Here is a 27,302-nt window from a genome sequence, read left to right on the forward strand (position 1 = left end):
CAAGCCCCTCCAAATCCCAGATCTAGGCCCAATCAGATCCGAGATCCCGCGCCCCTGGCCCCGCCAGCATTCGGAAAGCTGCGATGCCAGTGTCGGTGAGCTCGTGTCAGCGTGAGCCTCTACATGTGAGATTAACATATCGCAGCTGTCTGTTGCTTCAGACTCATAGTGAGATGCAAAGGAACCCGAAATGTATGCTCAGAGCAAGTTCTGAAGCTCGCCTGCCCAGGTCGACTCGCTCCAAGCTTCGCCAACACCCAGGCGAAAGACCAAGCTTCACCCGAAGGTGCTTGTGTCCGAGTCGATGGTGGAGACTTTTGGACCCTCCTCCGTACATCCACGCTGCCTCTGCGCGCAGGGTCGATCGCTAAAAGACAAATCTAGAGCTGGGCGGCTTCCAATCAGTGGTGCAGGCGGTCGCGACTAGACGGCATTCCACTCCGAATTTCCGCCTGTCCAGAAGCGAGGTCTCTGCCACAGACATCTTGATCATACCACGAAAAGCCCAACGACATCGGACCCGTTGACCAACTTTGAGACATTTTGTTCAAGCCACTCACCATTAGTCTCGTGTGCCGGCTGCATGGACCCCTGGCACCGTGATTGAGAAGAACAGTCCCACCCAAGGTTATCAGATCTTTTCTTCTTCATCTTATCATATCTCTCTCAGGTTGGTCTGCATTCACTGCCTCTCATCAGAGGTACAAGCAGCATATTCTTCTTGATTCAAACTCCCTAGTCCGTTGTTCAAGTGGCCTCTCCAGGTCCCCAGTCGCCCAACATGCCCAACGTCTTTGCGCCCCAGGTCTTCTTTATCGTGTTCCGCGAGACGCTTGAGACCAGCATCGTTGTCTCCGTGTTGCTCTCCTTTGTCAAGCAGCAACTGGGCAACGATCAGGACAAATCAGTGTATCGGAAGCTGAGAAACCAAGTATGTCGTCCCTCCCTTTGTGCAGTCGTGCCGATGTCCTGACAATGCTGCAGATATGGGCAGGCACTCTGACCGGCTTCGTCTTGTGTTTGGTCATCGGCTGCGCCCTCATCGGCGTCTTCTACGGCCTCGGCAAGGACAACTGGGGCTCCATCGAGAAGATATGGGAAGGCGTTTTCGCCATCGTGGCCGCGCTCATCATCACCGTCATGGGCGCCGCACTGCTCCGCATCTCCAAGATGCAGGCCAAGTGGCGCCTGAAGCTGGCCAAAGCCCTCGAGGCCAAATCCAGCAGCCTGCTCCACCAATCCGACCGAGGCCACGCCAGCCTAAAGAACAAGCTCAGGCTCTGGACCGAGAAATATGCCTTGTTCGTGCTCCCATTCATCACCATCCTCCGCGAAGGTCTGGAGGCCATCGTCTTCATCGGCGGCGTCAGTCTCGGCCTGCCAGCCTCGGCCATTCCGCTGGCCACCGTCTGCGGTCTGCTGGCCGGCTGTGTCGTCGGCCTCGTCATCTACAAGTTCGGCAACATGGCACCACTGCAACTCTTCCTCATCATCTCCACCTGCTTTCTGTACCTGGTCGCTGCCGGCCTGTTCTCACGGGGCGTCTGGTACCTCGAGGCCAACGCCTGGAATAAGGCCACGGGCGGCGATGCGTCGGAGAACGGCTCCGGCCCCGGAAGCTACGACATCAGGCAGAGCGTGTGGCATGTCAATTGCTGGTGAGTCCATCGTCCCCTCCCTCCAAACTTACGCTCCGCAGCCCAATGTGACTGACACAGCTGTCCCCCACAGCAACCCAGACTTCAACGGCGGTGGCGGCTGGGGCATCTTCAACGCCCTCCTAGGCTGGCAAAACAGCGCCACCTACGGCAGCGTCATCAGCTACAACCTGTACTGGATCTGCGTCATGGCCGGCTTCCTCCTGCTCAGATGGCAGGAGAGGCGAGGCCACAAGGCCTCCTCCGGTAGTGGTGAAGTCGAGAACGGCGCCCCGGTCCTGCACAGAAAGGGAAGCGGAAGTGATCAGGCCAGCAGCCAAGAGGCGGCGGTTGTCGACGAGAAGGTCACTGGACACAGCAAGGCGACGGCGCTGCCGGAGGTCAGTCCGGCTTGAGGTTCAGTCGCTGCCGGCATGGACGGTAAGTAGGTAGGAGATCACGGGCCATTTATCGCGGCGATCAGAGGAGTGCATACAGTAGAAGTGGTGGCATTTGAAATCAAATGACTGCTATTGGTGGGATCAACAGCCTCGCCTGATGCGCAGGACTGCTCCTTGCAATGTTTCCATTGGGCAGAGATGCACCGTAGAGTATGGTAGAGTATCTAGGCTACCCTATTGTCACCTGCATCTACTTCATCTCGGTAGAGGGCTGCCAAAGCCTGCCATATGGGCAACTGATGCATGGTCCAGCATATATCTCAGAACAAGCCTCTTTTGAGCCTGAACTGTGACATCCAACGTCTCTCATCGGCCTGCCTTTCCAGCGCTTTACGCATCGTCTTCGAATATTCCTCGGCCTTCTGCCGATCTTCCTCGTCGCCAAGATCGAAGTTGTCTACTGCTTTGACCAGCTCCGCGTGATCCATGTATTCAGGCTTCGTACTGACAATGCCGAGCTTGTCGCCTGTGTATATGAGCAAGTCGCCGTTACCTGACTTGCCACGGCCAGAGTCCGCGCCTCCTAGGGGGACGATTTTGCGCGCAACCAGTTCGCCGCTGGCACTGAAGCCACGCTCGTTGTACACAAACGAGTTGATATTCCACCGTCTTGCCAGACCTCGGCCATCTCGCTCAACCCATTTCAACCCACCTTCTGCATCAGAGAAGACGATTCTCGTACCTTGCGTAGCGACAGAGAGAAGTTTTGCGCTCGAAGCCTCCTGACGGTTCTTGTAGCTGAACGGGTAATTCTGTTCGTGTGAATCAAGCGCGAAGTCCCGGTCAGCAGCCCCTAGCTCGGGAGAAGAGTCTCCAAGCCCATAGTCGCCGGAGGTCTGTTTCTTCTCGCGGTTATCGTGTGGCAGAGAGTAAAGCTCCAATGAACCACGGCCTCCGTATTCGCCACAGGCAACTAGAGTGGCTTCAGCATTTGTGCTCCGTGCAGCCTTTGGTGCATATGGGATCGTGGTCATTGATGACAGCCGAGCACCCGAGTGCATGACATATTGCAACCGTGGGAAGTAGCGGCGGTCGTAAGAGAGTATACTAGGGAATCTGCCAGCTACAAGGATCTCGTTCGCTCCATGGTGCAATATGGAAAGCGGTCCTGGCTCGACATGGGCATAGTCTGATAGTTCAACTCTTCCACGCGTACTGTGAGCTGGTAATAAGGAAGGCGCTGTCGCCAATTGAGCCGCGGTAGGTGCTGGGCCGGTCGGGAGACGTCGGTAGGTCGGCGACTTGTCCTTAGTATAGTTTGGCAGAAACGCGATGCTATCTTCCGGCTCGCCCGGGGCCGACCGCATGAGATCCTCTGGTGACCGTGAACGATCCCTCGGAGCCACTCTAGGATCGTAGAGATGTAGGCTCCAGGTGGTACCAATCGACAGGGGTAGTTCACCGGCCCCTTGTTGGGACACAGCCGTTATATTCCAGGCGTACGATTCCTGAGAAATGACCTCAAGTGTCCCGAGGTCGACCTCGTTCAGTGTTCGATCGACCGCGATATAAGCTCGGTTGTGGAGGGAATCAAGGTTGACACATTCGACGACACCGGAGAAGGAAGGCCGCGGCGGGCTTGAGGATGAGGGGCCACTCCCCAAAGATTGGAAAAGGACGCCGGGAGCGCTTTGTGCAACCTGGCGGAATCTCCTGCCTGAGGGCAATTGCTCACGGATATCCCAAATGGCAACGCTACCATCTTCGCGACACCCGATCGCTTGGTTACCAGATTCGTCCACAGCCACGCCGCAAATTTCGCTGTCTGGGTGAATCGACGTCTCGCTCCAGACAGTATGCAATGGCGCATTTCTTGCAATGAAATCGGAATACCAATCCACTTCTTCCCCGACTCCAGACTGATCCCACCGTGCGACTCGCCTTGCACGTTTGCTGGCTCCCGCGAAAGCTTCGGTGTTCCGTGCATCTGGGGCACGGGCTGGCTCAGAAAGTGAGAGACCTCCAAGAGCACCGGTAAGGTCTGCCAGAGCTCCCGCACGGCTGGCGATGACGGCCGACGCGCTTGGGGCTTTTTCGAAGCACTTGTTGCGCCATAACGAGTTATCGCGTGCGAGTGTCAGAAGACGACGAGACACGAGTTGAAGAGACACTAGATCGACGGAGTCGAGGAAATCCAGGATATATGCCCAGACTTCGTCTGGTAGATTGGCTTTCGAGGTCATTGCGGTAGGTGTCAGACCGAGTTGGAGCAATTGACGGTTCGGGAGCGAGTCTTAAGAAGGGTGTCTACGTGGTGACATAGCACAAAGGTACAATGGTGTGATGGCTAGAGGCTCATAGTGATGGACTTGAAGTCGATACGTGGTCAGGAAGTGGACGAGTCGGAGGGGCGAGGTCAACCCCACCAGCCCTAAAGAGTGCCATGTGCTCTGAGGTGCCTGAACACAGTAGCGACCTCGGAAAGTGGCCCCCAGAGGCAGCCGGGGGGCCGCAATTGTATGCCAAGCTTCGATGACGAAACTTGACTGCATCTTCACGTCGGACCAGCTCGACAACTGGTTGCTTGTCCTTCCATCGACTGTACAATTCTGAAAAATTCTGCGACAGCGCTCCTTCGATTGAACCCTGTTGAGTTCTGCACTGGCAGGCGCACGTTTCTTGTTGTGGAAAGACCATGGCGCCTCCAGCGGCCACTGCCAAACGTGGCCCAAGCGTGCTGGTAAGTTTCATTCATCATAGCCCTATTCATAATGGAAGTAGGTATTGAAGCTCAACTATTACAGGTCAGAGATCCCAGCGAAGCGCGACCAGGCGCTCCTCGGCGACAAACATCACGCTTCGTAACTGTGGACAGCGTTCTTTATAATGCCTCCGACATACCTTCAGCGCAGCGACGCATGCCGGAAAGACCACGAGTATACCGCACCGGATCTGGTAGACCCGCGGACCCAAGACTGACTGGTCGATGGGCTCCACCTCATATCCCATCACGAACCACCAAGACATCGGAGAAGCTGGTCCTACTTCCTGAGACGCTCGAAGAGGAAGATGAGAAAGGCGAATTTGGGAAAGACACAGAAGCCGGGCCTCCAAAAGATGACGAGGAGTACCGTCGGCCAGGCAGGGACAACGTCAAAAGCTACGCGGAAAGGCTGCCCAAAGCTCGAAGAACAGAGAAGGAGCTGCCTCGAGTGACGGCATACTGCACAGCCCAGGCATATCGGCTACAAAGCACAGCAACTTTCGTCAGACAAAGGCATAGCGCTCGTTCCAAGCTCTACGACGACTGCCTCTACTGCGCGTACCATCTACCACTTCTGCCAGGCATAGAAGGATACCGCCTCCGAAGCAGCCCACCTTTCAAAAGTGCTAAAGGCGTCAATTTATTGGACGAGGCAATCGAGAGGAGTGAGCAAAGAGACTGGCGTGGCTCCTACTATGAAGAAGAAGAGCACTCGGTCCGCGGCAACGAGGGGCATGAGGCACTCGACGCTGAAGGGCGGCCTCTGACCAACGGTCACCGCCGAGGCAGCAACCAGTCAAACTCGTCCAATCGATCGGCGAGCCCGGGACCCAACGCTTCAGCCGACGCATACCGCTTTGCCGAAATGTTCGTCCTTGGTTACGGTGTCGTCGTTTTCTGGAACTTTACCGAACGGCAGGAAAAGGACGTATTGGCTGATCTAACCTTCTCAACCATCATCGACCCGAAGACCAATCTAGCAACTCCAGCCACTCTGGTCACCAATCCTCTCGATGAGGAGGACTTTGAGACTGAAGAGTTTCACTTTGAATACAACAACGAAATACTTCGGCCACGAGTATACAACGACATGATCACACTGCGTACCGGCGACCACATGATCAAGCTTGCCATCAGTCATGCAATTGCCCAAAGCACAAAGCTGAGTTTCTTTGAGGAGACAATGGCAACTCAAATGGAGGATGCCAAAGATGTGCCAGGGCGGCTTGCAAAGACCGGGGAGTTGGGGATGAAGCGAGAAGAGGTGATCAAGCTCTTAGGAGGATTGTTCCGAAGTCGAGTCGATGTGAATCTGTGTAAGTTGCTTGTTTCCTAAGCGTCGGCGGGGCTGACCATGCTGACCGTGCATTAGCGTCCAACGTGCTGGACATCCCTAATTTTTTGTGGGACAGCGAACCGACGCTCCAGCCATTGTACACTGCAGTCCGGGAATACTTGGAGATCAAGCCACGAATACAGGTCCTCAACGAGCGGTGTAAGGTCTTCCTGGACCTGGCTGAGGTCCTTTCGGACTTTGTATCCGACGATAAGATGTCACGGATCACATGGATCATCATTGTACTGATCGCCATTTCAATTCTGGTGACATGTTCGGAGGTGTTTTTGCGGTTTGGACTACTGAGTAGCACGCGAGGCAATGCTGCAGCGGGTAAGGCGCTGGAGGCAGCTCGGACACTGCCGATGATCACTGACCTCGGTTGACGAAATCAAGTGGGCCTCAGTGATGTTGCATTCACTATCAAGCGATCCAGCGATTCAGCACCGGCGCAAGGGGGACTCGGATAGGTACAGAATCTCGCGGATACTCCGTAGTCTTGTCGTCTCAACACTGCGATATCCTCCCAAGGCGGCTATTGCGGGACCTTATTTTACTGCATCCGGGCAGCGGATGTGGTGGCTGGCGGTGCTTCGATGCCCGCTCTAGAAGATGTGGGTAGAGCTGTATGATAACGGTGTGGACCAATTATAGAGGGGCACGGAGGCCTCCGATGCAGGGCTAAGCATGGCCACTAAGACCTGCTGCATTCGATTTGTTCGGGGGTTTTGATTTCTCGTAATTGCTGCCACTCCAGAACCTAGATCACGCACATCATCCGCCTAGAGCCGCACGTTGGATCTGGGGAAAGCCACACACGCCCACAGCGCCGTCTTGTGTGAATCCGCCGCAAGATGAGGAGAACAAGCACAAATCTGGGGAGAGAAGCGCCAAGCAGCCTCGGTTGTTCGTCCGCACCCACATATTATGAGAAACCTTTGGCTCCAGGCAGTGTAAAAAAACTTATCATTTGAATATTGCCACCACCTCATATCATTGTCTACGGTCGATGGCCCGGCACAGCAAGACTACCAGAGCTCGGCATGCGCGAGGACCGCGTGCCGCTTATCAGTTAAGCGAATCGCTGAGGAGGTTCGGCGATCGTTGCAATACCAATGTTTGCCGCCGCGAGATAAGGAAGCTCACTCCTTCGTACCCGGTGGGCGGGTTGCAGGCTCACAGCACGGGCATTCGGGGCGCCCAGAACCGTCAGCGTTGCAATAGATGAGGATCTCATTCTCGAGGTCACGATGCTATCAGGCCAATAGCAGCGCCTAAAGGTCTGCTGGGCCAAGGCGTGGAGACGCCTAAGCTGCCTAGCTCGCTTGCTTGAACCTTCCTGGGAGGCACAACCGCAGGTCCCCACCACATCGCGCCCGCCTCGATACCGAATAGTGGCCGCAGAAACAAACCCCAAGCTCCCAAGCTGCCTATCTGAACTGGTGGACCCTGGCCAGGGTCTTGTCTACTCTCGTCGCGACCGCCGAGCAGCTGATATAAGTTTCGACCGAGTGCGCTCCGCCAGAAAAATGTCGGCTCTGCTCGTGACTTGCCTGTGCTTCGCGCCCGTCTTCTTCATCGCTCTGGCCTTCTTGCGGAGCACCGTCCTCTCAAAGTACCTTGACGATCCTCACTCCAAGAGGCGCGAGTGACCATGAGCGACGTCAACAAGACCACCGCCACCCCGACCGAGCGGGTCCCAGAGACCACGCCTGCGCCGGCAACAGCGCCCGCCTACAACGGCGATGCCACTGCTCACGAAGGTGAACGACACCACAAGGGCCACGACCTGCCCGCCCATGGTCACAACCCTTCGACGCAGCCGGACGTAGACCAGAATCCCGACCTGACGCTGCATTACTCCCACGAACACCAGCATGACCACATGCACCATGGCCGCACTTCGCTTGCCGGTCGGCACGATGATATCCTGTATGCGAGAGGCACCACCGAGGACCAGCACATCGGTCATCAAGACCACAGCCACACTACCCACCAGCACCCGAAGGGCGCTCATGTCGGGGTTGACTCAAAAGACCACTCTTATAGCGAGACCGACGCAGAAAAAGGCGAAGTTGGCACCGATCCCACCAAGGTCGCGACGAACGAGACAGACGATGGCCGGAACCACCGTTTCTCGCGCTTCTACCGCAAATACAAGATTTTCTTCCATCTTTTCATCTGGCTGGTTTTCACTGGCTGGTGGATTGCTGGCTTGATCCTGCATCGCAACGACAACCTGGGCTGGCTCAAGCCCTTTCTCCTCTACCTTGCTATCACTCTTCGCATCCTCACCTTCTGGGTGCCCGTCACCTACGTAACTCGGCCCATGCACTGGACCTGGAACCAGACCGGCGTCCGCGTCTACAACATCATTCCCGAGAAGCTCCGCATCCCGTCGGCCGCGTTGGTCACTGTTGCAGTCTTCTTGGTCGGTTCTATGGTGTCTGAAGAATCTGCCAACAATACCAGGGGCAACCGTGCCATTTCCCTGGTTGGTCTGGGTCTCATGATCGCAATTCTCTGGGCCACCTCCAAAAACCGCAGCAAAATCAGGTGGCATACTGTCATTGGCGGCATGCTGACCCAGTTCATCATCTCCGTCTTCGTGCTGAGGACTGACGCCGGCTACGACATTTTCAACTTCATCTCCTACCTCGCCCGTGAATTGCTTGGATTCGCCCAAGAGGGAACCGCATTTTTGACCACACCAGAAGTGGCCCAGCTGTCATGGTTCTTGATCGGTGTCGTGCCGCCTATCATCTTCTTCGTATCCCTCGTGCAGCTGCTTTACTACTCCGGCCTCCTTCAATGGTTCGTGGGTAAATTCGCAGTCTTCTTCTTCTGGTCGCTACGCGTCTCTGGCGCCGAAGCCGTTGTGGCTGCTGCCACGCCCTTCATCGGCCAGGGCGAATCTGCCATGTTGATCCGCCCCTTCGTGCCGCATCTTACCATGGCCGAAATCCACCAGGTCATGACTTCAGGCTTCGCCACCATCGCGGGATCCGTCCTGGTCGCCTACATCGGTCTCGGCCTCAACCCGCAAGCCCTCGTCTCTTCCTGCATCATGTCCATCCCCGCCTCGCTGGCCGTGTCCAAGATGCGCTATCCGGAGACCGAGGAAACCATCACCTCGGGCCGCGTCGTGGTTCCAGATGACGACGAGCACCGCGCTACCAACGCGCTGCACGCCTTTGCCAACGGCGCCTGGCTCGGCATCAAGATCGCCGGCATGATCGTCGCCACACTCTTGTGCATTATCGCCTTCATCGGCCTCATCAACGGCCTGCTCGGCTGGTGGGGCCGCTACCTCAACATCACCCAGGACGGGCAGCCCTACCTGACCCTGCAGCTCCTGCTCGGCTACATCATGTACCCCGTGGCCTTCTTCCTGGGCGTGCCCCGTAACGAGCTGCTAGAGGTCGCCGAGCTGATCGGCGTCAAGATCATCGCCAACGAATTCGTCGCATACAACTCCCTCGTCAACGAGCCCCGCTACTCCGGCCTCAGCCCCCGCTCCCAGCTCATCGCCACCTATGCTCTCTGCGTGAGTTCTTCCCCGCTTCCATTCCCGCAAGCAATACACAGAGTACTAACAATACCCTAACAGGGCTTCGGCAATTTCGGCTCCCTAGGCACCCAGATCGGCGTGCTCTCGCAGATCGCGCCTTCGCGCGCCGGCGACGTCGCCACCGTGGCGCTGTCCGCCCTGTTCTCGGGCGTCATTTCCACCCTCACCTCCGCCAGTGTCGCGGGCATGTTGATCACGAATGAGCGCCTCGAGCAGACTGCTAGTGAGACCTAATGGGTTGGTGGATCTTATGATGGGCTTATGAAACGGACGTGTGTCTCTGTGTAAAAACAAGGGAGCGGCGCGCCAGGGGGAAGGGCGGTGTTTCCCCAAGGGGGGTGGGAGGGGTGGATAATGCTCCAAATTTTGACGGGGCTCAAGCAAAGCAAAGCAATATCGCTTTGGATAAGCTTGTTTTTTCAAGGGCGGGTAACACAAACAAACGTGTGGACGAAAGAACAAGACACGCCTCCCTTCAAACAGCTTTCTTATTCAACAGCTCTCATTCATCCCCTGCCCCTCTCTCTCTCTCTCTGTCTTGTTTTCCTATCGTCATAGCCCGCCCACCCGCCCGCTGTGCAATTGTGGGCCACGCCACGTCACATTCACGTTCATGTTCACGTTCTAGCTCCTAGCTCGCAACGACACAAGCAGCGGGTTCTTTTCCCAGAAGATGTGCGTATCTTGCTCGACAAAGTCAAAGTCGCCCATGGGACACGTGGGCGTCATGTCAAAGGCGTAGAGCAGCCGCGCCAGCACGAGACGCATCTCGACCCACGCGAACTTGGAGCCGATGCAGTGGTGGCGCCCTACGAGGAAGGGCTCGAAGATGGCTGCTCCTCCTTCTGCTGCTGTTGTTGCAGCAGTTGCTGCTCCAGCTTCTGCTGCTGCGGTTGTAGTGTCGCCAGTGGAAGCCTTGCTGCCAGGGGAGGAGGGCCGGAGCCATCGCTCCGGTATGAACTTGTGTGGGGCGTCGAAGTTGGCGGCGTCGTGATAGGCGGGGAGGTGGTGGATGGCGACTAAGGTCTGTTGTGCGTCGTGATTAGCTTTATGGGCGAAGCACTGAGAGGGGGGCAAAGTTTGAGGAGCACCTACGCCTTCTGGCACCATCTTCCCACACACCTCCGCCCCACCCTTCGGTACCACGCGCGGCACACTGTAGGGCACGGGCGGATGGACTCGCAAGCCCTCGGAGATCACGGCCGTTAGAAACTCTAGCTTCTGCACGCTTCTTGCCGTGATCTCGTCCTCTCGGTGGAATGCGCTCCGCAGCTCCTTCTGCAACCTCTCCAGTGCCGGGGGATTCTGCAGCAGTGCCGTCAGGATGCCCACCAGGGAGCTGGCCACCGTCTCGCTGCCGGCAAACACCATTATCATCATGTTGATCTCTATCTCCGCCAGGCTGAGCGCCTGTGCCGCACGCTTCCCACCCTCCGCAACAATGGCCTCGTTGTTGCGCAGGAGCGCATCCATGAAATCTGCCCGTGGAGCGTGCTTGCCCGCTGCGACTCGATCACGCACTTTCTCTGCCGCAAGTTCTCGGTGGTATGCCATCTTTTCTCGCACTGCCTTGGGCAAAAGCAACGGGAGCAGCTTGGCAACTAGCGGGTTGTCGGACAGACCTAGCATGTTGAGGCCGGCCATCATGGCCGCACCGCGGCCGAAGTTCAGATTGATGGCAACCCAGGGGTGCGCGGCGCCGGTGTCAACGCATTCGAACGTTTCGCCGAACGACATGAGGCCCGAGACGTCGAAGGTGAGGTAGTTTAGCCAGGCGACGAGGTCGACTGGTGTGTCGGCGACGTCGATGCGGTTATGCAGTTGTGCGATCAAGTTGGAGACATTGGCTTCCAGCAGAGGGAGCTGTGCGGCCAGCGCGCGATCAGTGAAGGCCGGCATAAAGGCGCGGCGGAAGCGGGCGTGCGCGGACTCGTCGTGGCCCATGATGCTGAAGGGATCGGTACTGCGGATCTTCTTGAAGAACTGGTCTGTACGCTGGAAGGCGGGGTTGCCGGGGCTTGGGTTGGGTAGGTAGATATCTCGCCATGCGGCTGGAGACGTGTAGCTGAGCTCGTTTGGGGCGATGCGTACAGTACGACCATGGCGGGCATGGAAGCGCAGGAGATCGAGATGCAGCGTACCACGTTGAAGGGCGATGGTCCATGGGAGACGGGAGGCCCGCCAGAGGAGCGGGCCGGGGTAGTTGGACAGCGGATGTAAAGGAGAGATATTGTAGATTATCCGGCTGAGAAGGACGACAGGGTACAATAGGAGAGCGAAGAGAACGAGGAAGGGAAGAGAAGGTAGCAATAGAGTACTCATGGTGACGATGGGGACGGGCACATGAGTGATAGATTTGCAGTGGCCATAGACTCTGTACGCTGTTTATAGAGCAGCTTCACTTACATACATGAGCATTCAGCTCTATACGGACCGATCTCTGAAAGGCATTCTCGTGTAGTCTAACGCGGTTGCACATCGCCGTGATGCAGGTTTCGATGTGGGAACAGGAATAGCTGCCGCGCTTGATTGGTGGAACGGGCTAATCAACGCCTAAACAGCGGACTGCGCTGGATGAAGATGGGAGATGCGGATATCCATTCAGCTGACTGCAGGTTTGCTTTGGTAGAATTGACCAGTGTTTGCGCATTGGCGAGGTCAGCCGTGGCCGTGGGTTAGGGAGGAGAAGGACGTTTGCTGCCTTGTGACGACTTTTCCCATAGCAGTAACAGAGCATGTACCTCAGCATATCTTCACTCTGCAGCTGGATGACTAGAGCATAGTAGTGAGAATTGACTGCTCTTTGAGTGGTGCCAACGCATTCGCACCTCGAGTTCGCGGGCGCGGGCGTGATTGCCTGCCTTACAACTACCGCAGCGACAGGTCAAGACTGCCCTGTGGGTATGGTCGACTAGGGCGGCGCAGAGACCTCAGTTGGCCTCGATCTGCAGCACCTCACCCTCAAAACTTTCCGAGTTGGCATCACAAAGGCGTCCGCATTTTATCGACTCCTGCCACTGCACCTTGTCCTTTTCAAGTGCAGAGTTGATCCGACGCCTAATCCTGTCATTCAGTTCTTGATTCGAGCAGCGTGCCGATGCGATCTCGCTGGTGTGCTTCCGCATCCACTTCTCTTCTCTCCTCCCGCCTCGCGACTCCTCAATCCGCGCAATGAGCAAGCGTGGTGCCTCTGAATACATTACGGTACGTTTTGCGCCTCCAAGTCCTCCCCTCTGGCGACCAAGCTAATGTTCGAATGCAGAAAGAGCACGGTGCAACCCAGAATCAGACTGGAACTGAGGAGAAACCTCATATGGCTTCAGCTGCGCAGATGGCGACCCGCAAGTAAGTCCCCAGTCTCTGTTACGCTCCTTTGCCTCGATATCCACCCTCCAAGGCAGCTGTCGCGCCCCGACACGCTCTCCGACACGTGCTAATATGTCTCCAGGACTGCTACCCCGAGAGGTCGACTGAACCGTGCCGGCACTCCTCAGCGGCGCTTTCCTCCCTCCGCCAATACCTCCAACCCCTTCAGCACTATTCCGCAGCAGACCTTTGGCGCTGTCGGTAATGGTGTGGTCTTTGGCGCTGGCTCACAAGATACCAGCAACAACGCGTCCCAACCAACAGGCGCTTTTACCTTTTCCGCAAACAACACCTCGGCTAGCAACCCTTTCGCGAGCAACCCATTCGCCAATGTCAATAATACCCCCAGTTTCGGTGGCCCGAATAATCAAAATAATCAGAACAATGAGGACGACTCGATGGATACTGGCTCACCCGAAAAGAAGAGGAGCAGAACCGAGAATCCTAATAACTTCGGTGGCTTTGGTCAGACTTCGTCAACTCCAGCTTCCAATGCGCCAACATTTTCTTTTGGCGCGACTCCATCGCAGCCACCGGGCATGAATCAGTCTCAGCCCGCAACTGGTAACCCTTTTGCGGGTATGTTTGGCACGCAAACATCAGCTCCTCAGTCACAATCCATGACTCCCGCTGGAGGTCTTTTCGGTTCACAGAGCAGTTCCTCGGTCCAACAGTCACCCGCGCCTGCATTCGCCTTTGGCCAGAGTCAGACCCAGACTGCATCAGAACAGCCGCCTGCCAAACCGGCCTTCTCTTTCGGCCAACAATCTACGCCGAGCTCGACCTCTGCGCAGCAGTCTTCGGCGGCGACGCCCGCGTTCTTTTTTGGCCAGCCGTCAAAGTCGACCTCGACATCTGCCCAAGAGACCCCAGCCAGCAAGCCCACCTTCTCTTTTGGCCAGCCCGCTCAGTCTGCCCCAGAGCCTCAACCTTCCAAGTCGCTATTCAACTTCGGTTCCAATGCTCAGTCTGCTATTGACCAGACTCCAAAATCTACATCTCTCTTCGGTGCAACGACTCAACCCCCTACCCAGCAGCAGTCCCCCAACCCTGCACCTTTATTCGGCTCCCAATTTTCGACGCAGTCCACTGCCACCCAGGATTCACCTCTGACGTTTGGTGCCAAACCGGCCTCAACCTCCGAGACTCCGAAGCAGGTCACGTCCTTCTTCGGTCAATCAGCACAGACTGCTTCTGAGCAGTCTCCCGCCAAGCCGGTTTTCACTTTCGGCAAGCCGACTGAGGCGACCTCTGAGGTGCAACAGCCTGCAGCTCCTGCTTCTCCAGCCTTCAGTTTCGGCAAGCCGTCTACCTCGTCTACAAGTGCGGAGCAGCCCAAGACTTCTTTCACCGGTTTCAGCTTCGGTCAGTCAACGAGTTCTGACGCATCCAAGACTCCTGCCCCATCGACTGGAGCCGATAAGCGGCTGTTCTCGGAGAGCTCGCTCTCTAAAACTCCTAGCAACTCCTTCGGAAACGAGTCCACGCCTATGGGAGCCGACAATGATACCGCAAGACCTGCTCAGTCCAATCTCTTTGGGGGGGTGGGAAATTCGACGTCAGAGCAACCGAAATTCAGCGCGCTTTTTGGCCAGACCTCTACATCTAAACCCACTTCTGGCACTTCAGGTAACGTTACGGCCAGCAAGCCATCCTTCAGTTTCGGTCAGCCCTCGTCGACGAATAGCAGTCCTCCCAAGCAAAATGCGTCCGTCGACTTGTTCGGGAAATCATCCTCACCGGCAGAAGCGTCACCTGATACAACTGCGACTGCACCACTCTTCGGGGCGGCCCAGGGGATCTCCAAGAGCACCGATGGGCCCGTCAAATCCTCGGAAGTTTTTGGTAGTACGACTCCTTCCTCCGGGGGCATACTTTCCCCAGCCAAATCCGCTACGGCTACCAACCAAAACGCCCATGTCAGCTCGATAGACTCGGCGCCCAGCACTGAGCCCAAGAAGACTCTGTTTGGAACATTGTCTAAGCCGGCGCCCGCTGGCCTTGGTGGACAATCTGCCTCTTCTGTCGGACGTGACAGCTCAGATGTGAGCACTGGCAATGCTACGAACGTCTTTGCCGCTGCGAAAGCAGCCCCCAAGAATGCCAGCAGCGATGTTGCGACTCAACGTCCAGTGTACACCAAGTCTCCCAGCCGAATGCCTAAGTTCTTGAATGCCGAAGGCTTCATGGAATATGACAAGAACTACCGCCTGCGTGCCTTGAACAAGGAGTTTCAGAAGCAAGTCGCGGCCATTGATCCGGATCGCAACGACTTTGAGAACCTCATCCGACACTACGCCGCGGCGCGTGCGGCTATCGGTGGTGATATGGGCCTTTATCAGCGCTCAACTGCTGGATCTAAGCGTAAGAGTGATGAGGTCGAAGAAGACCAAGCTGTTCCGCCTCAATATAAGAAAGCCAGGGTCGCCGAGCCCCAGGTCGCGCAAAGTCAGAGCATTGAACCTTCTTCCAACCAGAACACATTCAACATTGAGAAGCAAGCTGCAGGCTCCGCCTCTATTGCGCCTAAATCAACAACCTCTACCAAGGCCACCTCTCTGTTCAACAATATGATTCCGCCATCATCGCAGCAGACTACGTCTCAGGCAAGTCAGCCCAGCCCTGCCAAGGGGTCCAACCCATTTGCCGGCGTGTCCTTCTTGCCCACCAACGATTCCACTACCAAGCCTTCAGCTTCATTCGGCAACAACACTGTCAACGCCGGCTCAACCCCTGCTGCAAAGAAAACCACTTCCATCTTCCAGGCCACAGGTTCGACGACACCAATGAAATCTCCACCAAAGAACAACCTTTTCGGCAACTTCTCGACCGAGCCTGTTGGCAGTAAGAAGCGAAAGTCCAGCTCTGATGCAGAAGATGCAGAAGATGCAGAGCACAGCAGCGACGATGAAGCTCCAAAGAAGCGAAGCAAATCCTCTACTGGCAACGCCAACAATATCTTTGGAAACAGTAACTCAACAACACTCGCAAAGACCGGTACAACCACCCCCTCCAAAAAGACGAGAAACCCATTTGTGGGCTCATCAGACTCTGACAACGAGGAGGATGATGATGCCGATGTACAGACTGGCGACGACGCAGAAGACGGAGACTTCGCGCCAAATGCCGATGGCTCTGACGACGAAGATGATTCTGCTGATGAAGAATCACAGCAGCTGAGTGAAGAAGACATTGGACAGACCCCGCAAGATGACAGCGAGACTTCGGCCGCTCCTGATGAAGACCACACCGAAGAAATCAAAAGAAACCCGAATACTGGCAAATCTCTTTTCGATAGGATCGAGCCGGGGAAGAGATCCGACGCTTCTGGGACCTCTACCCCTACTCAAGTCAATGGCACCACCTCGGCCATTAAATGGCCGACTCCTTCTGTACCAACACCTGACGCACCCGATTTCTCACCTATTACTCCTGGCAGCAAGTCGCCCTTCAAACCAGCAACCACCTTTCACTTCACTCCGGCTCCTGCTACCAAACCTACACATGCTCCTGGTGCCTCCGTCTTGGCCGGTGGATTCTCCAACGGACTGAACCCGCGATTCGAAGGTATGTTCGGATCCAGACCCAGCACGCCAGAGCCAGAGAAATCGACAGATGCGAGTGCTGCTCCATCGTCCACCCCGGCTGGTGACCACACATGGAAGAAAGGTCAAGACATTAAATTCAACTTGACTGAGGCTTCTCCGGGAAAGCCTGCAGATCAAGGCACAAATGCTTTGGGCTTCAGCTTTGGTAGCGGAAGCACCAGTGCACCCGCGCCTGGCTTCCTTGGTGTCGCGCCTCATCTTACGGGTGGATCAGGTATCAGCTCTGTGACCTCATCGCGCGCCACTTCGCCTGGTGCCACTGATAACGAGTCCGTCGCTACCGACGACACCAATCATGAAGAAGCCCAGAGCGACCCACAGTCAAACCTCATGCAATCTAACAGCGGCGAGGAGAACGAAGACGTGCTATACGAAGGCAAAACCAAAGCGCTGGTTCTTGCCAAAGGCGAACGGGCCAAGCAGCTCCGAGTCACCGAGAACAAATGGGAAACGATTGGCACGGGTATGATGAAACTGCTCAAGAACCGCGACTCTGGCCGTGTTCGTGTCGTGTTGCGATCCGAGCCTGCCGCCAACATTGTGCTCAACTCGTACCTGGAGTCCGAGGTCAACTATGTGGTCAAGGAGCAGACCTCGACACAAAAAAGCGGCGCCGTCCAGGGTGCCTTTATGAGAGACGGCAATCTTGACCAAATCGTGATGAAGGTCAGAGACAACGCGCTGGCGACCAAGCTGGCGGGACTGATGACGGAGCATAAGAAGGATGGGTTGTGAGTGTCGCGGGAGAAAAGAAGTCGTCGTATGTGTCTTTGGCTTAAGTAATAAAACAAGTGAAACAAGGCGAGGCGCTTTGGGAAAACCCTTTGGGACTTTTGTGTATTGTGTGTATTTTGTGGATTCGGATCTACGTCAGCATCAGCGAGGAGTTTCACACCTGTTGTTTCCCGTTTCGACCGAGCAAGAAATTTCTACGTTTTGGCCGAAAGTGTACGTATGGATGAATGTTGTATTGTTGTGTTCGAGCACAAAAGAGAAAGAAGGGACACTAGACCGGACCAGCAGCCCTCTTTGCTCGTGTGGGGGGGGGGGGGTTTTCACGGAGGTTGCCGAGCATGCGTGACCTGTTGTTGTTCTAGGACGGTTGGGAAATCGGCAGTGCGGGTTTCTTCTCGCCGAGGCAGGATGGATGATCTCAGGGCGGCGGCGGCGGTGGTGGAGCGGATTCGGCGAAGGGCCTGTGCAGTGCAGTGCAGTGCAGCGGTTGTGGGCACGGGGTGGGGGGGGGGGGGGGTTAATTGAGGTTCGGTGGTGGTGGTGCTGCTGCTGCTGCTGTGATTGTTGAGGACGGAGCTGGTCCGAGAATGCGTTTCGTTGTTAGGGGTAATGCGATGTGGAGGGTGTGTCGCCTTGATGGATTCTATCTTGTTTGAGCGAGAGAGGGCTGCTACGGTGGAAGACTGTCGAGTGTGTGAATAGAATTGTGGCTAGCGCGCGTATGCTGGTGAATGAGTCAAGAAGTTGGATGTTATATTCGGCTGTTGCCGTTCCTCCGTCTTCTCTCTACCGAAAATAGAAGTTCTACGTGCTGTCCAGCTTGATGTGGAAATGGTGATTGCTACTTCACCCGGGTTTTCGTGATCGCCGCCGTCTCCGTCGTCAGATTGCAGTTCGATACTCAAGCTGGACGACGAGCGGCCAAGGCCGCCGGGGTCATACAGTCACGCTCGTCGCATTTATACGGCTTTGCGGTGTTCACGAGTGCGACTACGAGGGAAAAAGATCTTGCGGACTCGCAGCACGACACAATGCGTCGTTATGATCACACCGCTCGGAAGTCCTGGCAGTGGTGGCGTCGGGAGGCTGTGTGACCACAGCTTGAGGAGAGGCAAAGACATTAGAAGACGTTGTGAATTGGTATCGTGCAAGATGGTAAACCACTACTACCTACTCATGCTTGCTGCTTTTGCGACATCAAGCTTCTCTCCACCTTTGCTTGCAACTCATCAAAGCGAAAGGCAAGAAAAGTATTGTCGGCTCAAAAGCGAGGTGTTCATGAAAGCCTGCAAGCGCAACCCGTTGTTGGCGAAACCGTTGGGCTGGCTGCTGGTTCACATCTCACCCCATCTCATCTCATCTGAATCGTGGAACTCCGGCCCACTGCCTTGTCGAGTTCCGCCAGCCGTTCTCTCATCTTCAATACGTCCGTGCCCCATCCCAGGTCATTGTGCTTTTAAGAGGCGGAGAGACCGCGAGACGAAGACATGGGTTCCCTTCTTCACGAGTCCTCCACAACCACGGTCTGCAGGCCCTTGGACTCGCGGCCCTTGACATTGACGGCCTGAACGTAGCTGTAAAGCTTCTCCTTGGCGCCCTCCTCGTCGTTGCGCTTCCGCGAGATGCGCACGCGCAGTCTGTAGGGAACACCCTTGATGCCGGCTTCCCAGACACGCTTGTTCAGTTGGGGATCGAGGCGGACGTCGTTGGTGCCCTATACAGAGTTGTGGGGTTAGCAAGGATGAGTATTTCTCGTCGGAGGAAAGTGTATTGAAGAGGCTGATTACGGCAGGGACATACCATGGCAGTAGTGGCGAAAGCACGGATCTCCTTGATGGCGCGGGGGGCCCGCTTCTTGAAGGCGATGCCGAAGATCTGTAAAAGCTTTTGTTAGCACGGTGTACGCCTGACATCGATGCGCTGGTAGGCGTGGCGGGCGGTCGCGGGCGCGATCCGATTGACCGATCCCTCCTCTTCCAGTCCAGTATCAGAGTATGTTCAAACAGATCGCTCCAGTCTCTGTGGACGTTTGGTGACTTCGCTTCTTCTTTTGATCGTTAAGTGCCCTTTCAAACGCCAGACCTGACCACGCCCGCAGCAACCCGACCAATCGGTTAACAATGTGTTCAACGTACTCTCTTGTGCATGTGGATGGTGTATTCTCTGGCCACGACATCGGAGATGGCGGACCGGGACTTCTTGGTGTTCCGCTTGGGCTGCGTCTTCGGGTTGTCTTTCACCATCTTGACGGTCTGTGAAGATCCTCAATGTCAGCACAATTGTCTTCGGAAATGCAGAATTCTTGAGTAGGCTGGAAATTGAGATAGCGGGTAGGAGAGGTTCTCATACGTTTGGTGAAATCTGGAGGGTGCTGGGAGAGGAGGGTCGGCGCAGGTTGTGTAGAAATCAATGGTGAGGTCCAACGCAGACAAATCCAACTGTGGGCTAGCGCCAAGACAGGTTAGACCTCGCCAAGATTTGCACGAGGCTAGGATTCAGCCTCATGCTCGCCGGAGGGGCTTAGCAGCCAAGATATGAAGAAAATGTGCTCGATGCCCTCTTTCGCTCTGTTACATTGCATGAGCATCGCCCTGATATAATTATCTACTCATCAAACCGTATCTTGCCCTCACTGACATCTGGGTAGACATCGAATCTGCGCTGAGTGTACAACGGGATACCCTTCCGAGTCTCCTCTATTTTCGCTCCGTCAATGTCACCGTAGATGATGGTCTCTTTCTCCTCCGCCTCACTGACAATATCAGCGTTCGGGTTGACAATCATAGAGTGTCCGTAGGCATGGTAAGTTGCATCCATGTCGCGCGCTGGACTGCACATGGCAACATAGACCTGGTTATCCATCGCTCGCGCCCTGGCCTGAAGAGACCAGTGCATGGGTCCGGTCGTGGTATTGAAGGCTCCAGGGTATACGCTCATGAACGCGCCCTTCCTAGCAGCAATGGTAGCAAGCTCTGGAAACCGTACATCATAGCAGATGGCCAAGCCTATCTTGCCATACTCCGGGAGGTCAACCAGTGTGACCTTGTTGCCTGGAGACAGCACATCGCTTTCTTTGAACTTGATCTTCCCGGGAATATCAATATCGAACAAATGCGTCTTGCGATGGGTTGCGATAAGCTCCCCGGACGGCGAGAAAACCAGTGAAGTATTGTAGTATTTCTCGCCTTCTGGCACGAGTTCGGGAATGCTACCTCCGATGAGGTATGTCTTTGTTTCGGCAGCCACAGACGACAACATATGCCATGAAGGCGAGTCATCTTTGGATGGGGGCGATGGCAGTATCTTCTCTGCATATTTGGGGAAGAACTGGCAGCCATACGGAGAATTGAAGCATTCGGGCAGTACGATCACGGATGCGCCGCCCTTTGCAGCTTCTATCACCTTGGACCGAGCATGGGATAGATTCGCGGCTTTATCAGATCCTGCACGCTTGCCATTAGTAACTGTAGGACTCGATTGCGCGACGGGCACCCACCTTACCTGCTGCCAGTTGGACCAACGCCAGCTTGAATGGCTTCTTCAAAAGGCCTGCCATCACGTCTGCGTGTCACTAGAGCGGATGATAGACTGATATGGGGCCGGCCAGTGTGCTAGAGATGTCACGAGTTGGTATCAAGTAGAGAACTTCCGAAGAGAGCATGCCAGTTGCGGAGGTGAACCACCAAGGCGGGGATGAGCGACCGGGATTCGGAGAAACGAGCGAGCGTTGCTTCTCTGCACGCCCTGTTGATCCGAATGTCATCTACACTTGCCTAATGAACTTTCGAGTGTCTAAGATAACCTCCCATCGATGAGAACATGGATTGAAGATCTCATGCTCAAGTCTACGAGTGCCTTCTTCCATTTCATAGCCGCAGCTTTAAAGGCCCAGCCAGCCGCAAGGCTTATACCCCATCGTCAATCCAAGGTCAACTTCGATCAGCGCCAGGGCGTCGGTGAGTGCAGCAGGTCGCCGACGTACTGCCGTGGTGGTAACGATGTAGGACTTGGCGGACTCAATCCCCAATGTACCAATCAGGCTATTACATGCGTTCAGCACATGGAGTGTTTCTGGCTTGTCCTGCAACCAGCTCGATTGGACCGTGGTGCGCATGGTGACCTTGATATGGCTGGGATGTTGAGCAGGCAGATATTTGAGAAATGTTGTCAGGCACTTGGTGCCGCCCACTAACATGTAAGGCGTGCTCCCCTCTTTGGAAAGAGCCACGGCTTTGCTCTCCATATATGTCTGTCGATTAGCACGCAGAGCGTATGGTATATCAAGGATGAAGTGGCGCAGGTCGGGAACCGCTTCACAGTTACCAAGGAAAGGCCGATCCTTGATTGTATTGGCACACTGGCACGCCGGTATTCGCTCCAGTTGTGTTAGAGCGTATTCGTAGATTCGTAAACGAATCTCGAGGGGTAGATCTAGGAACCTGAAGTATGTGGGAGTCCCGAGCGACATTGCTGGCTACAGATATTGAACCATGACTTACTCGTCTTTGGGCTGCGAGCCAGTGGCCGGGCACGAGCCTTTTATGGAATAGGATAGGGTACGGAGGTATCTCACGACGAGACTGGTCGGCTGACTATGAGTGCCGCCATGTATGCCAGGCTAGGTTGCTCAGGAGCATGGATGTACGGCTGTATCTGGGTTAAGCAGCCAAGCAGTGCCGTACGACGCAGTGGCTGCATACTCGCGTCGTCCTCATGTCAGCCTAGTCAATCCATCTCCATGGGTCCGGCCGTGATTAGTCACAGTGGGTGCTTCACACAGGATGTGCAACGATATTGTAAGTCCAAAGCATGACACTAGGCGTGGCGAGGGGAATTCTCGGATGGAATATGTGAACAAGTGCTCACTGCTCACCAAGCCACAGTAAGCGAAGCGCATTGACTCGCTCGATACGTCGCATTCGCTTAAAAGAATGACCCAGGTCGCAACGGACGTTGAAGCATAATGATTAGTTTTTGAGCGCGAAGTTCATGTTGGATGTCGTTTCTAAAGACCGAGACACATGCTGCAGTGGCCGAGCTTGACCCAAATAGGCAATACCACGGGCGCGCCTGCCCAACACGCCTCGCATGCGTCTTCCCACCGACCAGGGACCGTTTATTCCCGTCTACCACTGCTAAGGCACCCAAGTATCTATCACCATCGCTGCTCGACCGCATGATGCGCGTGCGAGCCATATCAAGCTGCAGCAATTTTGATGAGCACGGTCTTGGTTTCGAGCTGTTTCCGTTAGCTCACTATACCTGACCACTAGCCGGGGAGATGACTTACGAAGTTGTCCAACGATACACGATGGCCTTCACGACCCGTGCCCGACTGCTTGTAACTGTTGAACGTCAGAAAGTGTGTCTTCACTGAATTCAGAGGACTTACCCTCCGAATGGCATATCCCTCGCTCCGGTCGGGGATGTGCAATTGATGCCCACGCTAAAAGACTCCTGTGTCAGCACAACTCCTTTGCGGCAGGCATTTGGCCGAAGGGCACAGCTAGCTCGCCACCTGGTCTGCTACTTACGTTCCACTGTCAAGTGCTTTGGCAAACCGCATTGCTCGGTCAATATTCTTGGTATACCTAGTCAGTTCAGCAAAGCTTCCTTCCGCCGGTTGCGAATACTGAAGCCACTTACACTGACGCGTACAGGCCGAACTCCTTTTGGTGCATTAGTTCACCGGTCTGCGATTGGGTCTTTTGTGTGACTCACGGTATCATTGGCCTTCTTGATCACTTCCTCTTCCGTCTCAAACGCTATGGGTGGGATTGTCAGCATTTGACGACTTCCCACGGGAATGGTCAACTTACTATTGATATGAACGACTGGACCAAAGATCTCCTCCTTCATCACACGCTCTCCTTCGGCCGTCTTTAGAAAGACGGTAGGAGGGACGAAAAATCCCTTCGCGTTCCCATTTACCTCCAAAGCCTGGTCGCCAAGCACGAGCTCGCCAGCCTGTCGTCCAAGCTCGATGTATTTCTGCACGTTCTCGAACTGGACCTTGTCGGCCTGAGGACCATGGTTTGTGTTAGGATCAGTCGGATCGCCTGGTTTGATTTTCGCGAAACGGGCCTTGAATGCCTCCACGAACTTGTCCGCGACCTTGGAGTGGACATACAGCCTAGAATTTGCCATGCAGACCTGGCCCGAGTTCCATTGAACGGAGTTCTGGGTTTCCTCTACAGCAGCATCCAAATCCGCATCGTCGAACACAATGGCCGGACTCTTCCCACCGAGCTCCAGGATGACGGACTTCAGGTTCGATTTGGCCGCGGCTGCTTGTATCAGTTTGCCCGTTCGGCATGATCCCGTGAATGACAAAGCCCTGACGTCCATGTGCGACGATAGGATTGCACCCGAGATGTTCCCATGGCCGGAAAGGACGTTGAACACCCCAGGAGGAAAGCCAGCTTTTTCGATGAGCCTTGATATGTACGCTGACTGTTCAGTCATTAGCAAGTGCTCGACTTTGATTCTAGTCCAGCTTACTGTAAGAGGCGCCTTTTCGCTGCTCTTGACTATGACTGTATTACCCGCGGCCAGAGCAGGCGCCGATTTCTTCGCAAAGAATAAGGCTGGGACGTTCCATGGAATGATAGCGGCAACCTGTCACGTCAGACACCCACCAATCCCCCGAGTTTCGTCGTGACTTACCACTCCGTATGGCTGTCTGAAGGTCATATTTACGAATCCGGGCGTGTTCAAACTGGAAGTGCCCTGCGCATCGTAGCCAACTTCGCTGTAATGCTCGTACTGCTCCGCAGCGGCGAAAGCATCGAAGTAGGTGCTGACTGGTCGCCCCATCGACATGGCTTCGAGCCACGCCATTTCCTTGTGACTTTCCTTCAACAGAGCCGCCAGCTTCTTCATGTACTTGCCTCTGTCGGTGGGAGACAACGCACTCCATGCAGGGAATGCAGCCTTCGCTGCTGCCACAGCATCGTCGGTGTCCTTTTCGCTGGCTTCGCAGACTGTGGCATCATGTCAGAGCAGTTCGGTATTTCGATATTGATGCCGAGCTACCTTCAGCAACGACCTCTTGACTGGTCGGTGAATACAGAGGGAATGTCTTTCCATCCGACGACTCAACGAACTGCGGCATAGGTGAGCTGAGCCCGGCAGTTTTGATCAGTACACACCTGACCGTTGATGAAAAGGCGAGTCTCGATATGCTCTGGCTTCGACATGTTGGTAGGATCTCACAAGGTCAGGTTGTCGACAATTGAGAAGTCACTTGCAGAAATACAGATTTATATCAGCATACCAATGCCGCTACTAATATCACCTACTAAGCCAGAAAGTATATTGAAGAATCACCTTCAGACACGAGGTTCACCCTAGCGCCATCCGGTCCTGATGAGCGGGAACAGTTTTAAGCCCACTATCCGCTTCCGACATCTCTGTTGGCATATACCGAGACTCGCAATAGCCGCAACCCCGCAGCCCGGGCCCAGGTCGTTCTGTAAGACCATCGGCAACACTCCGCCGAAGCGCTTCTCCAACGAAGGCAATTTGTGATTAGGAGCCTGTATTCACCAACATACTTACGCTGTGGCTGTGTTATCAGCGATGCGCCCAGACAGTTATCAGCCTCATGGAAGTTTATTGACACCTAAGCCGCCATTGACTTCAGAGGCAGGCATACGCTTGCCTACGCGCGTCCCACTACGGAAGTCAACGTGTCGCCATTCGTGTCATTCTCGCTCTTGCCGTTGACTTTACCATTGACATGCCCATTGGTCTGCACGGCTTTCTCTTGCCAGAGCAGAGGCTTCTCCGCCATCTTGACGGGCCCGAGGTCGCCGCCTGGACGCCTTCTTCCTGCGACTAGGCATATGTCAGCTGTGCACGACTTATGACGCACGGGAGAAGCGCCTACATTCTTCAATGTCCTTTTGGCCAACGAAGTTGCCGTGCAGGCCAAGCTTTAGCTTTAGTGGTAGGTGAATAGTTGCAACGGGCCCCTTCGCCAGATCCTGCGCGTCCAGAATGACAATGTCGTTCCGAAGGACATCGAGATGGTTGAGCAGCGCAATTATCCAGCCCTCGCCCTCAGCTCCGCCTTCGCGAGGGATGAAAGAAGGTTCCTGTATCGTCGCCGTGGGACCGGCGAACCATGACTCCTCCACCTTGTCATCCATCCGGAAGTGGGAAATGCAGTTGAATAAGCCACCAGCGGGAGGCCCACACTTTTGGAAATCATACGGCTTTCACCACGTGTCAGCCTTCCCGACCCGATAAATTTCATCGTTACTTACCTTCGTCGGATCGACCTTTGCTGCCCAGACATGGTTATATTTCTTCGTCACCCACCGATCGTCAATACGAGAGAACTCCCCGTTGGTGTCGAACGTTTCGAATGGCGTGACGCGTGTACCACTGGCAGCCTTGGGATCGAAGACCCACCGTGTCAAAGGTGATTTTAGAGCATTCCTCTTACCTGGCGGCTGTGGTGTCTCGTTCTCAGGTGGGAAGAAGAAGAAGACGTTCCCGTCCGCGACTGTGAGGTCGAAGACGACGTGACCGTCCTCATTTTCGTAGCAGCCGGCTACATGGCCGTGGAACGCGTTGTCGGCGCGGAACCTGCATGAGGCGTTGGCTTCATCGTTGTAAGTGATCCTCTGCTCAAGGAACTCACCACCTGATATCCTCGGGCTTCCCACCACGCCGTGGAACGACACCGTACCACTGATCCTCGAGGGGATCCCACTAATTTCTCGTCAGCATGGCTACTTCGGAGCCACACCCACACTCAACGGGGTCTGCTTACAGCAAAATGGTTCCCACCATTCTTCAGCCGCTCGTACGAAGCCTTGATCGGAGTAAGCGGCAGCACCACGTAGTTGGCGCTGATGCCGCAGTCGTGGATCATGCCGCAAAACGGCGCCTTGTACCAACACTCCTCGATCTTCTTCCCTTCGGCGTCAATCGTCCACACCACAACATCGTCTGACGCATCGTGACCGTCGCCACCCGCTTCGTACGCGAAGCAGATCATCTCTCCGGTCTTTGACGCAGTCAGTCACACTCTTTATTTCCGGATCGGCATACGGGTACATATAACAACAGAAACAGAAAAAAAGCTCACCTCGGGGTCAAACTTGGGATGCGCCGTAAAAGTCGGCGTCCTAATCTGGCCCTCAAAGTCATATCTCCCCCACGTCTCCAGCGTGATGGGGTCCATGGCATAGGGCGGCCCGTCCTCCTTGCTGGCCAGCAACATGCCTCGCCAGAACGTGATGTTGGTGTTGGACGCGGTGCGGATCACGCCTTTCACCGACTCGTGGTCCGTGTACGGGTTGCGGTAGCGGCCGAACAGGCTCCGGCGCGCGGACGTCTCGAGACTGTAGCGCTCCGTGTGCACGTACTTTTGCTTGAAGTCGGCGTGTCCGGCGGAGATGCGGATGGCCGTCACGCTGCCGTCGCCGTTGAAGTGGATGTCGTCTTCGAAGATGGGGGGAAAGCGGTGGTCTTTTGTTGTTGTAGTGGGGCCTTGTGAGTATGAAATGGCGAAGAGGGGGGCCAAGTGGAGGGGGCAAAGACTTACCAGGCTGGATTCTGTAGAAAGTGCCATTGATCTCCCTGGGGATTTGGCCTGTGAATTCGAGGTCGACGATGTCGCCCTCGATGCGAGAGGGGAGGTTGAAGCCTGAGAAGACGGGCGTCGTGGGGAATTTGACTTGTGTGCCTGTCTTGTGCCCGTCTGTATAGGGCGGCACGTCGATTTGCCCTGCTAGATCGAAGATGTGGGCCATGGTCGTGTGTTGGATGCACAATGCAGTGGCTGAAGATGGGGGGAGGTGACTGGTGATGGACTTAAGGATATGGTAAGCTTTTGATGTCTATCTAGGTCATCGGTAGTGAGTGTGCTT

General features: G+C 55.3%; 11 protein-coding genes across 11 annotated transcripts; 4 read left to right on the forward strand and 7 right to left on the reverse strand.

The window, feature by feature from the left end:
• Positions 1–781: 781 nt before the first annotated feature.
• HMPREF1541_00547 (uncharacterized protein) lies at positions 782–2,053 on the forward strand (the record flags this gene model as incomplete). Its single annotated transcript, XM_008712853.1, has 3 exons — positions 782–931; positions 985–1,658; positions 1,732–2,053. 3 exons carry the CDS (start codon positions 782–784, stop codon positions 2,051–2,053), a joined length of 1,146 nt encoding a protein of 381 aa, XP_008711075.1.
• A 305-nt stretch (positions 2,054–2,358) lies between these two features.
• Positions 2,359–4,281, reverse strand: HMPREF1541_00548 (uncharacterized protein; the record flags this gene model as incomplete). The annotated part of the gene is made up of 1 exon (XM_008712854.1): positions 2,359–4,281. One exon carries the CDS (start codon positions 4,279–4,281, stop codon positions 2,359–2,361), a length of 1,923 nt encoding a protein of 640 aa, XP_008711076.1.
• A 528-nt stretch (positions 4,282–4,809) lies between these two features.
• On the forward strand, positions 4,810–6,524 carry HMPREF1541_00549 (uncharacterized protein; the record flags this gene model as incomplete). The annotated part of the gene is made up of 2 exons (XM_008712855.1): positions 4,810–6,118; positions 6,175–6,524. 2 exons carry the CDS (start codon positions 4,810–4,812, stop codon positions 6,522–6,524), a joined length of 1,659 nt encoding a protein of 552 aa, XP_008711077.1.
• A 1,268-nt stretch (positions 6,525–7,792) lies between these two features.
• On the forward strand, positions 7,793–9,943 carry HMPREF1541_00550 (uncharacterized protein; the record flags this gene model as incomplete). Its single annotated transcript, XM_008712856.1, has 2 exons — positions 7,793–9,685; positions 9,749–9,943. The coding sequence occupies 2 exons, from the start codon at positions 7,793–7,795 to the stop codon at positions 9,941–9,943; spliced, it is 2,088 nt and encodes a 695-aa protein (XP_008711078.1).
• Positions 9,944–10,333: 390 nt separating this feature from the next.
• Positions 10,334–12,031, reverse strand: HMPREF1541_00551 (uncharacterized protein; the record flags this gene model as incomplete). Its single annotated transcript, XM_008712857.1, has 2 exons — positions 10,334–10,735; positions 10,805–12,031. The coding sequence occupies 2 exons, from the start codon at positions 12,029–12,031 to the stop codon at positions 10,334–10,336; spliced, it is 1,629 nt and encodes a 542-aa protein (XP_008711079.1).
• Positions 12,032–12,965: 934 nt separating this feature from the next.
• Positions 12,966–17,418, forward strand: HMPREF1541_00552 (uncharacterized protein; the record flags this gene model as incomplete). Its single annotated transcript, XM_008712858.1, has 2 exons — positions 12,966–13,054; positions 13,158–17,418. 2 exons carry the CDS (start codon positions 12,966–12,968, stop codon positions 17,416–17,418), a joined length of 4,350 nt encoding a protein of 1,449 aa, XP_008711080.1.
• Positions 17,419–18,919: 1,501 nt separating this feature from the next.
• HMPREF1541_00553 (uncharacterized protein) lies at positions 18,920–19,661 on the reverse strand (the record flags this gene model as incomplete). Its single annotated transcript, XM_008712859.1, has 3 exons — positions 18,920–19,132; positions 19,219–19,293; positions 19,554–19,661. The coding sequence occupies 3 exons, from the start codon at positions 19,659–19,661 to the stop codon at positions 18,920–18,922; spliced, it is 396 nt and encodes a 131-aa protein (XP_008711081.1).
• A 361-nt stretch (positions 19,662–20,022) lies between these two features.
• On the reverse strand, positions 20,023–20,974 carry HMPREF1541_00554 (uncharacterized protein; the record flags this gene model as incomplete). Its single annotated transcript, XM_008712860.1, has 2 exons — positions 20,023–20,861; positions 20,920–20,974. The coding sequence occupies 2 exons, from the start codon at positions 20,972–20,974 to the stop codon at positions 20,023–20,025; spliced, it is 894 nt and encodes a 297-aa protein (XP_008711082.1).
• Positions 20,975–21,298: 324 nt separating this feature from the next.
• Positions 21,299–21,886, reverse strand: HMPREF1541_00555 (uncharacterized protein; the record flags this gene model as incomplete). Its single annotated transcript, XM_008712861.1, has 1 exon — positions 21,299–21,886. The coding sequence occupies one exon, from the start codon at positions 21,884–21,886 to the stop codon at positions 21,299–21,301; it is 588 nt and encodes a 195-aa protein (XP_008711083.1).
• A 729-nt stretch (positions 21,887–22,615) lies between these two features.
• Positions 22,616–24,532, reverse strand: HMPREF1541_00556 (uncharacterized protein; the record flags this gene model as incomplete). Its single annotated transcript, XM_008712862.1, has 10 exons — positions 22,616–22,657; positions 22,709–22,763; positions 22,811–22,864; positions 22,953–23,009; positions 23,065–23,087; positions 23,140–23,183; positions 23,238–23,871; positions 23,920–24,036; positions 24,085–24,401; positions 24,454–24,532. The coding sequence occupies 10 exons, from the start codon at positions 24,530–24,532 to the stop codon at positions 22,616–22,618; spliced, it is 1,422 nt and encodes a 473-aa protein (XP_008711084.1).
• Positions 24,533–25,081: 549 nt separating this feature from the next.
• On the reverse strand, positions 25,082–27,185 carry HMPREF1541_00557 (uncharacterized protein; the record flags this gene model as incomplete). The annotated part of the gene is made up of 7 exons (XM_008712863.1): positions 25,082–25,257; positions 25,310–25,637; positions 25,689–26,013; positions 26,069–26,139; positions 26,201–26,437; positions 26,519–26,901; positions 26,978–27,185. 7 exons carry the CDS (start codon positions 27,183–27,185, stop codon positions 25,082–25,084), a joined length of 1,728 nt encoding a protein of 575 aa, XP_008711085.1.
• Between the last annotated feature and the right edge of the window lie 117 nt (positions 27,186–27,302).

The sequence above is a fragment of the Cyphellophora europaea genome, assembly GCF_000365145.1.
Source record: "Cyphellophora europaea CBS 101466 unplaced genomic scaffold supercont1.1, whole genome shotgun sequence".
NCBI lineage: Eukaryota > Fungi > Ascomycota > Eurotiomycetes > Chaetothyriales > Cyphellophoraceae > Cyphellophora > Cyphellophora europaea.